The 11212-nt window shown below is 41.9% G+C and overlaps 1 protein-coding gene across 1 annotated transcript in view; it reads right to left on the bottom strand.

Moving 5' to 3' along the window:
* The window catches only part of BMPER (BMP binding endothelial regulator), a gene marked incomplete at its 5' end in the record, with an annotated part of 101835 nt that overhangs the window by 28410 nt on the left and 62213 nt on the right, over positions 1–11212 (bottom strand). Inside the window, one exon of the mRNA XM_010181267.1 lies at positions 1–72. This exon is cut by the window's left edge and continues 46 nt beyond it. Within this exon, the coding sequence (XP_010179569.1) occupies positions 1–72 (72 nt within the window). The remainder of the gene's footprint in view (positions 73–11212) is intronic.

The following is an 11212-nucleotide window of genomic DNA, read 5'->3' as shown; positions in this document are numbered from 1 at the left end:
AGGAATGTGACTGAGGTGCTGGGGACATGAGAGAATGGGGCAGACTTCTTGGATGCACTGTGTCCTGCCACCCTGAAGAAAAATAGGCTCATTTAGAAAAAAAAAACAAAAGCAAAAAACAAAATGTCGAGTATCTGTGTACACACCCACACAGACTGGTAACAAGTCTTGAAAAGCCTTAGCCAAAGTAGTATTTGCCAACAGAAATTTCTACTCACATCAGGCATACAAAATACATGTACAACTGTCCTTCAACGCTTTCTATGTTGCTTGCAGAGACCTTAGATATTCAAATTTTTTCATTTTCTCAAACAATGAATGTAATAGTTGAAGAAACAGACTCTTTCTATCGTATTTCTTGGTGTGGATATCAGAAAGCCAGGGAGAATAAAATTATTATCCAAGAACCTTTCTGGATGTTCAAAAAGGTTATTGAGCAATTTTTTTACATTATTCTTCACTTCCTGTGCCGTGCCCTTCTAGGCTTGTCTGAGACAGGGATTAAGTGCTGAAGCAAGATGAGAGCAGGTGTTCTTCCACTATGTCCATGACCTCAGAAACCAAATAAGCCAAAATCACTTTAGAAAGCACATTCTTGTTAGCCTCTGAGTCCAACTATGCAAACCCAGAAGGTCTGCTTTCTTCAGAGGACAGAAAACCAAGAGGTTATATGAAAATCTGAGAATGAATGTGAAAAAGGGAAGGGGAAGGGGAGGAAGGGAAAGGAAAGGGAAAGGAAAGGGCAGGGAAAGGGCAGGAAAGGAAAGGGCAGGGAAAGGGCAGGAAAGGAAAGGGCAGGAAAGGGGCAGGAAAGGAAAGGGCAGGGAAAGGGCAGGAAAGGAAAGGGCAGGGAAAGGGCAGGAAAGGAAAGGGCAGGGAAAGGGCAGGAAAGGAAAGGGCAGGGAAAGGGCAGGAAAGGAAAGGGCAGGGAAAGGGCAGGAAAGGAAAGGGCAGGAAAGGGCAGGAAAGGGCAGGAAAGGGCAGGAAAGGGCAGGAAAGGAAAGGGCAGGAAAGGAAAGGAAAGGGAAGGAAAGGAAAGGAAAGGGCAGGAAAGGAAAGGAAAGGAAAGGAAAGGAAAGGAAAGGAAAGGAAAGGAAAGGAAAGGAAAGGAAAGGAAAGGAAAGGAAAGGAAAGGAAAGGAAAGGAAAGGAAAACATGAACTGAAGGTATATCCTGATATATCAGTTAGTATCAGAAACAGAGAGAGGCAAACAGCACAGCAAAGAGGAAAGCACAGAATATATGTCTAAAATAGAGACTGTCAAAAGAGATCTTTGTTCTCATTCTGCTCTTCTGCCTGATTACTTCATCATGCTTATAGAACACTGTGTTCAGCTCTAGACCCTCTACCAACACATGCTCCATACACTCATGAGAAGTCCAGGTTGTTAAACTTTAAAAATCAGTCCACCTTTGTCTTCGCAAGAGAAGTCAGCCCTTTCCATCTAACTGCCCTGCCTTATTTATCACTCAGACCTGCAGGCTCATCCCAACAATAAGCTTTGTGTTCCTGGATGCCGTGAAGGAAGACTTATGAACAGCCTCCTCTCACCTACGCTTTGCATGCCTCTCAGAGCTCCCTGGGGAAAGATGGAAAAAGCTGTTCATTTTGAAGAGCTCTGTGCCTGAAATGATGGTATGCCATTCCACTCCTAATGGCCTCAGTGAATCATGTAAAAGCTTTTACATACAGGCAGACCCACATATACACTATTATACAGAAAATAACATACTGATTGTACCCCCATTCTATAATAAGTTTTCAGGCACTGAAGTCTACCTGTCCCACGGGGCTACCAAAGCATCCTGAAGGCATATGGCTAAGGACTGCTCGTAATTCTTTCACTGCGGCATGCAGGAACACAGAGTTTATTGCAGACTGAAATGACTGCTCTAAATTAAGGGTCAGACCAGAAACTTGACAAAACAAAATGAATTCTTCACTGTTGTTCCTTACGATGCTCAGGGAATAAGTCTGTGAGAAGAGACACAGGTGCAGAATGAAAGAGAAAATACCAAAGAAGGGCTCTCTGAAGCAGTGCCTTCATTCAGCCCAGGGAAAAAGGCTAAAAGACAAACTTCAGTGACAATTCAGCAAATGGGAAAGTAGTGCATGGAGACCTCAGCCAGCCTGCTGACAGATTCAGGGATACATCCATGGAAGACAAAGCAATGCTTCAAAACATGCTGAGCACAGCATGTTGCACAGCACCTTTCTTGCAACCTCACTTCTGTGTTTAATGCTCATATATCCTATGCCTCTGAGAAACTGTTCTGGAGTCTTGCTTCTCTGACAAATTGAGCCAAAGCTCAGGCATAGAGCACTATTGAGACATTGCCTTTGCAGCCTTTTGTATAGATGTTTTTTTAAGTACAAAATGCCATGGTTAATATGAAATATTTCTTCATTTCAATCTTTTGTTTATAGCTCCTTTTGTAGCTTTTGTACTGGCCCCTCTTCAGCACAAAACTAAGTCCAGTTGCATACCTCTCTTTACCCCCACTGCTACTCCTGCTTCCAGCTTTAGTGGAACACCAGACTATTTTCTAACTTGCTGCTGTCGCAGATAGGCTCTTCCAGGCTTGAACATCATGCTAAGGTTCAAGTTTAAAAACAGTTTGAAACAAATCAACCATTTAAAGTAGAATAATTCTACTTGCCCTACAGAGCTTAGAGAGCTAGCTCATTGGGCACCATAAGGAAATGTCAAAACCTACATAATATTTCCATTTCCTTAAAAGCCTCAGTCATTGCAATTCAAAACTCACAATGCATTCAGAATACCAGCTTTCAAAGCAGGATTAGCTAGTGCTGCCAGTGCTTGAATTTGCATGGAACAGAGCTGCATACAAAAAACAGTGCAACAAAAGTTCAACAAAAAACAAGGCAAAAAATAACTCCAGAGGGGAAAAAGATTTGCCCTGGATGGCCTAAGCCAGGATGAGAACTACACAGTAAACACCTTGCTTCTTCCACCTCCCAATTACATCTACAGATTTTAGTTCATACTTCCCTGTTAAGCATAACATCTCCCAGGCAGCAAGAATATTCCAGGTCCAAAGCAACACCTTCCAGTAAAACCAAACTGAAATTGGAAGCCAGCACAGACCAATAAAGTACAAGTGACATCTGCTTCCTGCGAGAAATGCTATTCAAGACCTAGGCAAATAAATCCTTGAGTGAAAGTTATATGAAGCCTTAATCAGGGGATGCTGCTGCAGTCCACAGTCCTCTGGAAGTAACAGATTTTGTAAGAAATCTACAGTTTACAATGAAAAGATTCACTTTCCACCTCGGAGACAAACAAAAACACTATAGCTTCTGTTGCCACCTCGTATCTGCAAAACAATGCAAGAGGCTCCCTGGCATCAGCTCCGAGGACAGCATGGACTGAGGTATTGTCTCGTCTCAGCAGCTTTCTCAAGTGACAGAAGAGAGGAAGATGAAATACCACTTTCTATCTCTCCCACGAGAGGTCCATTTTTGAGAAAGACAGACAACGATTCTTTCATAAAACGAAAGCATGGAGCTAGTCTAGCTACCTGTCCATCAACTTCTGCTAAGCTCCTACCTTGACTATGATGCTTCACTGTTCAATAAGGACACAAGAAACTCGTCAGAGTTGAGAGATGCACCCATCCAGGCTGTGGCTGACTTTGCCAGGGACACTGGATGAAGGATAGAGCGCCGTTTCCAGGCAGGGTACCCACATGCCTGGTGCACAGCATGTATGCACTCTGTGTGCTAGGAGAGATGGAGAGAAAAATGTCTGCATAAAAAAACTTTCTGTCCAAAAACTCCCTAAAGGTTGGGACCCTGCTGCAATTAATCTCCAAGAGCCCTGCGCTTCATCTACTATGAGGGCAAGACCAGTAACTACTGACAGCAGAGCTGCCCTTATCATAAGCAGATTTTGAAAGCGCTCATGAAATCTCAGAAGGACAGAAGTTTCCATACTCCCAATTTGCTACTGATAATGAGCACATCTAGACTTAATAGTATTTTATAAAAGTGTTATTTAATGTTAAAGGTTAACTTTAGTATTATCAAGAACCATGGTTTTTCTGGGCATCTCGTTTTCCACTTCATTTTCAGGCTTTATCTCTGTGTTTTAGTGAAGCCATAAATCATCCAAAAAAGATTACTCCCTTGTTTTGCCCTATGTTCACCTTGTGCTTGAAAGACTCTGCTAATCCTCCAACAGAAGAAAAATTTCCATTGATTTTGCAGACTATTTTGTCTAAGTGCTAGCATTAGGATTCAGCCCACAGTGGATTGTAGGCATTTAGTTTTAACTTTCATTCTAGAAGAAGTGTGAAGAGTTTCATTTGCTACCAGTGAAGCTATCCTTACAGGGGGAAAAAAATAGTTATAAGGAAATATCAATATTACATTTCTCTCTGCTCCAGGATCCGTATTCCAGATATTTCGAGCAAGGTCAGACGCACACTGTAGCCTCAGCAGGGGTTGCTGTAAGAACTAAGACAGATGTTCAAGGTTGTCTCCAGCTATGAGTAAAGATTTTATGCCACCAGCATGAAAAATACCTTTGCAAGTTCAACAGGGTCACTACTGAGCAAGTCTGTCCCACACCAGTGGCAAGAGAAGCCAAACACACAACTGTATGACTGCTTGTCTTCAACCACTCTAGCACAGGTCACTCCAGCCACCACGAACATATTAAGAGACATTATCATTTCTGTGACAGCAATGGCATAAAGGGAACGAATAGAAATCTGCTGACAAAGAGATAGACATTTCATTTTAGATTCAGATAATGATGAGTATTACACTTCTGGGGAAAAAAAAAAAGATTAAGTCACACCAGCACTCCTATTTCACTACACTACATTTGCTGATGTGTAGGCTGTGCTGCAGGCTTCCTACATGAACTGAATAGTGTATTGGCTTGCATACACTTGTTGGTCACCAGAAGCTCTGTCTAACATATTAACTACTGTGTGATAGTAAAGAATTCCACCACCTCCCAAACAGGTACTAAATACATAAAGCAGGTCAGCAACATATATACGCAAACATCATCAAGACACTCCTGGAATCATAGGTTTGTAAACTCATACCTTGGGCTTGTAATCAGATGTACAGACCCTGATATGTCATGTAAGTAGACTTCAGGCACAAAAGTGAGAGGATACCATATTTAGAGTGTGATTTTAATTTGGATATTAAATGAGTATTCTCTCTCTAATCAGATGAAAGACCCTTTGGTTCTTACAAGAATGCTGGTCCAGTATGTGGCAGACAGTGCCTGGGAGTAACTTCACCCTTACACAGTATTTCAGGGTCCCTGAAACAGTCAAGTTGTGCACAGTGAAGAGTTGCCTGGAAGGGTCACGGGAGGAAGGTTTTTAGGAAATGCACAAAGTGGCAAAACAGTTCTCAGCATAAAAGCAAACAGCACATCAATCAGTCCAGCAAACAGGCAGACAGTCAAGCCAGAGCCTCCCACATCCCTGCAGCCTGATCTATTGTCTAGACTAGGATTTTTAAAATGCCTCTTTAGAAATTATTGGATAAAATTCAAAATAGGGAGGTCTTGGGCTTCAGTTCAAAACAACAGGTATTTATACTGCCTTGTGTGCACTACATCTTTTAACTCCAGATCTAGATCTCAAATCTAGGCTATCTCTGCTATAGGAAGGCTTTAGAAAGGGATCCTTTTGACAGTCTAAAGCAGTGTCCTAAGAACTGCATGTGCAGGAAATGCTCCAAAGGGCTCTCCTTTATTTTTGTACCAGATCATGTAGATTAGTGTGGATATAAAATATTATTCTTAAATGTTTTACATATTAGCTAAAATCTATACAGATTAAAATTGTAATTGGAAAATTCTTATGAATAAATTTTTAAAGGAAACTCTAGAACAAAGTAAAGGCACAGTTCTTAAACTATCACTTCCCTCTGTTTTCTCTCAATCTGACGCAAAGGCATTCCTTGATGCAGCCAAAAGAAGACTAAGGAACTCCACCAATTTCTAGCAGGCAAGAGTTTGATTATACTACCTCTCCCTTTTTGTGTACCCTTATGATACACATAGTTAGTTATACTATGTCATCAACAAGCTGTATTAATAAGAAAGTTCAATTAGTTGTCTACAACTAATGTAAATTCATGTCCTCAAACTCCTAGAAAATTACAAGTGCAATTGCGAAGTGTCACAGAGTTAGAACATCTTGAACCAAAAGGCCTTCCTCTTTGGAAGTTAATCTGTATGTAGTTTTATCCAGCTGCTAAGGAATTATCTAAATTACCCATTAGTTAGTAATGTAGGGCAGGATGAAGCCTCTAAAATACTGTCAGGCTTTCCATCAACTGAATACCATATGTACAAAGTACTTTTTAAAGAAGTGCAAATCCAATCCAGTCTTGCATCTATTCCGCTTCTTGAGAGCAACATTTCCTGGGATTGCTTAGATGAAGAAAATAAATTTTCTCTTTTTCAGAGGGAAGGGGAGTGCTGTGTTTGTTTGCAAATGCATATCTGAAATACCGCAGCATCCACTTACAGTTGCTGCTCTTGGGGTATGGCTCTCCACTTCAAAATCAGATTGCTGCCCATACTGGTTCTTTCAAGTTTTGAAGCACAATTTGCACTGACCCCCCTGTGCAAGGAGGTGGATGAACAGGGTATTTACTGCCTTGCGTGAAAGGGTACATTCTGGAAAATGAAATCTTGGGTTGCACAGTAGCTACCTTTAAGTATGCATAGGCAGAGACACTGCTTCTACAATTTCACACTTGATGGAAGTGCAGAAGGACTCCTCAGGGAAGGTCACACTGCTCTCAGCTGGGGAACTCAGCACAACCAACACTTGGTCATATTTCTTCAGTCTAATAGCACTGTGCAGAAGTGTTGCTGGGATTATATTGCATCTGGCTTCACAATCCAGCTGAAATCAAATCACTTGCTGACCCAACAGCCTAGCTGCAGAGTCTAGCAGCTGACAGCCAGCAGCCCTCTCCCCTCCAGGGCTTACACACTGAGCTCTTGGCTCTGTTGAAAGTGATGTTGTAAATAGCCCCTCTTCACTTAGAAGCTTTGAAAGGTCTAATCGAGGTGTGTACTTTTTCCCCTTTAAGGCTGATCGCCTAAGGAAAGAAAGCTTATACATGCACAAATCAGGCACACCTGTAGCTTGTGAATCCCTGATCAGCTCCAGCCACAAATGACCAAGGGATTCCTCTGAAAGAGGTACATAGAGATAAATTAACAAAACTAAAAATTAAATTAAGATCTCAAGGACATTAAGTTCCTACAAGTTTTGTCAAAACTGTCCTGCTGGAGAGCATAGAGAGTCCCCAATTTCTTTCCCAGAAGGGACACCAGAAAGCATCCCATGGTATTAGGCAGCAGCTGGCTGTCCAGGCAGCATCTCCCAGACCTCCTGTCTTTTGTTTGGTGCTGGTGTCATGAAGGTGCTGGAGGAGAGCTCAGATTATTGCAGTCAGGGCAGAAAAAGGAGCAAAGGCCACACAACTATAGAAACAGAGCTTTGTTACTTCTGCTGCTCCTGGAACAATATCTCTATTCCTAGGTTAGCAGGGGCAATGGGACACAAGACATGTCTGTCCCCCAATACCTATTGCACCATTCCGATGAGAGGAGGCATTTTTCTTCCTGTCTTTCCTGTTTGTTTGTTTGTTTGTTTTTACCCAGTACCTACACAGATTCATGATAGCTGTGTTTCAGACTGGCCTGCAACTACCCTGACTGCTGGATGCTTTCAGCTGGACCCCACTTACTCGTTCTGCTTTGGGAGCTGTTATTTTATCAGTCCTTCTCTTGAACAGTTCAACAACTCAGGCTTTTTCCAAAGGTAGATCTGTTTCTCTCAAAAATGTCTCCTGCAAGCAGATATCCAACAAATTATTCTGTCTTTCATTAGGTACTCTTTAATGTCTCTAAATTTACATGCAGAAGTCAGAGCTTTCAACTCTGTAATATAAGTGCCTATTCCTCCTTCTACTAGTTGATAGATAAAAAACCCAACAAAATTTCTCTGCAGCTCAGAGACATCTGGATTTGCAATGCACCTCAAACACCTTTGTGGACTGTTTAATCATCCCAGGCACTATTATCAGCAGCAGAGCATCACTTACTTCTCAGAACTTTTTTTCCCCGAGAGAAAGTAATCTTAATATTCTCAACTTTACTGACAATGCTCAGTGCTACATAGCAGGTTAGTTCTTGCTTTCAGCATGGAGATGATTGGCCAGCATTTCAAATCCAACTTTTCCTCTAGTCTGAATCTTTTCACATCAACTTCATCACTTGCTGCCATTTCACATACTTACTAACCAAACCCTCTTCCTTGCTGCAGGTCTCATTAAACTGATCGCTGCCATGGCGCCATATATAGTCCACGCTGGGTACTAGCATCAAAAGGCTTCAGACTTCTGAAATTAAAATGAACTCTTTATTAAGAAAGCTACTTAACAGAAATGCTGCAACTACAGGTACCACTGCATGTACCCTCCACACAGGTCTTGGTGTTTCCTATAAACCAGACATCCTTCTATAGGCTGTGCTTCCTCCTCTAATCTCCCTGCCAGATGCTGCACAGGGCATATTCAAACAGTGCCAAATCATCTCTCTGAATTCTGCTAGGTGAAACAGGGATAGGGATCTAGTGCCATACAGCACTTGCTATAGCACAATGCCTTTCTATAATGCTGGAGGTTAGAAGACACACATTTGGTGGAAGAGGGGTATTTTAAGGCAGGATGTAGGCAAGAACTGCATCCAGGGTCATACAAATCAGTGGGAGTGTTTCCATTGATTTTCAGTCTGCTTTGGTTGACAGCATTTTGAACAAAAGTCCCAGAAGTTGCTCAGTGCAATGGTGAAAAATGAGCCAAGATAACTGCATAAGCAGAAATGGGCCAGGAGCGCAGCCTCACACTGCAGAAAGGGGCAGAGCTCTCCACCACCTTGGGGTAAAGAGCAGCAGCTTCATGGGGACAGCAGAAGGGAAGCGAAGACATTGGCAGGGAAACAATTCTGGCATGCCACTACAGGACAGAGTTCAGTTATTTGTGATTAATTTAGCTGTTACACCAGAAGTCTCCAGCGACTGTGGAAGCTTTGCTGTGAGCCACATGATTATTTATTTCTCTTCTACAAAGAACTGTTTCTATGAAAAATTGCAATAAGACATGTTATGCTGGGAACTGTCTGTGGCCAGAAGAACTATTAAAAACCACTAACAAGCTTCTTCAGCTTATTCATGTCCCATCCCAGACAATGAGAAAGTTAGGGTTAAATCCAAGGGACTCTCCCAACTTCAGTTATTAGAAGCAGAGCAGTAGCTCTGTAAAGCAGGTCCTGGCTTCTTGCAGCCATGACTTTTCCCCTGAATCAGTTGGAGGCTGCTTTGTTTTCATTGGCATCAAGAACACATGAAGCACAGTCCAGTGGGCGTGCAGTTGTGTATACACCACCAGTGCATTTGCATAATGTTTCAAAGTCCTAAGCCAACGCTTGCAAAATGATAGTCACTGCCACAATGTATTTATAGAAATAGCACTTGCTTTTCATAAGATAAACTTGCACAAAGGTTTTCCTTTTTCTGCAGCATAAACTTTGTGATAATACCCTACAAGCTTTTCTTGCTGTGTCCTACAGTAATCAGTACTCCTGTAAGCCCCATGCTTTGGCAGCTATCGGCGACTATGTTCACCCCCACTCCCAATTCCCACATTACAGCACAGTGCTGGCCTCCTTTTCCTTCTGAACAGTCCGTTCACAGAGATACGCAGTTATTAAATCTCTCCAGGGTCCCCAGTGTGTTTCGTGCACACACAGAATACTAGTGCCATTGTGGTCCCAAGAAAGGTGACAATTCTGACTCTCACTTCATCATCATTCTTTAAAATACTTAGTCATGACAAGAAACTCTACAGATGTATCCACACAACTTTGCCTTAGAGCGTTAGCTTTAAATAATTTGCCTTAAGTTATCTGCAGAACTAAATTGCAAGACTTGAGTGAATTAAATCTCCAAATGCCAGATTCAGACATCTGGCATTTACATACAAAAGAAAGGCTTTATTTTCAGTGATGTGGATACTTTATTGTAGACAACATGAACTTCATTTCATCACATGGTTTGAAGCTTCATTTTTTGGAGGTGCAAATGTATAAACAAGGTCATGAATAACACCAGCTACAGTTGTTTTTGGAAGAGGAAAAAAGCACACAATTTAGATGAAGGTACCTACACACCTGAATTTGGAAAAGTTGTTACTAGGTCAAAACCTGCCAGAATAGCTCATACCAAGTCACTGTTCCATTCACAGGCAAAGAGAACAAATCTCCTTCAGTGATTCAGGGCAATGAGGTATTGGAGAGGTTGAGACTTAATCCTTCACTGGCTGTTTCTACAATTTATGATGCCCTCGCCCGAAGGTCTGATGATAAAGCACACTGATATCTGTAGAACATCCATGGTAAAATAAATCATACAGTTGCAGTAGCAGTAAGGACACCACTCCTAGCTTTTTATAAGACCTTTATATATGCACGTACCCTCCTTAAAGGTTATGCTTCACGTATGCTGCTGAGGTAACCTCAGGAAATATAGGATTACATACACACTGCTTCCTTAATGCATCCATCAAAGGTTTTCATTAACAGGAGATCCTGTTTGTCCTAAGCACTTAGCAAAGAGAGTTAAAAATACACTTTAAAGTGTTACGCAGACTTCAGCAAGAGAAAGTGCTGAACTGCAGCTCATTCAGAGCATTTCTTGGAAATAAAGTTTTAGGAAAACTAAGCTAACTTTATGAAACCAGTAGGTTGCAAAACTGTTCCTACATTGAAGCAGTCACAGGGATAGCTTCAGTCTACCTGAAGTGGTGTGGGATTAGATTCACTGTAGGCCAACAGTACTTACCTACAGTAACATCCCTAATACCACAATGCACAACTTGGTACCACACAGAGCTGTCCCTCAGCAGCGATACAGCTTGGCTTTACTCCAGGGTAGGGCACACTCTGGCTTGTGATCAAGGGAAAGTAACACATTTTAGCCTTTAACACAAGCCTGAGCAAGGGGTGCTGAGAAATCTGCAGCTCTCCAGGAATAGCTTTGGGAAGCATTTTGATTAGGAATCATTCACAAGTCACAGTCCCTCTACCACTTCCTCCTTCCTCCAGGGGTAATGACTTACAGAGACATCAGCTGCAAA

The sequence above is a fragment of the Mesitornis unicolor genome, unplaced genomic scaffold (assembly GCF_000695765.1).
Source record: "Mesitornis unicolor isolate BGI_N332 unplaced genomic scaffold, ASM69576v1 scaffold1753, whole genome shotgun sequence".
Classification (NCBI taxonomy): domain Eukaryota; kingdom Metazoa; phylum Chordata; class Aves; order Mesitornithiformes; family Mesitornithidae; genus Mesitornis; species Mesitornis unicolor.
The sequence above is the reverse complement of the archived record's forward strand: the minus strand, read 5'-3'. Positions and strand labels throughout refer to the sequence as shown.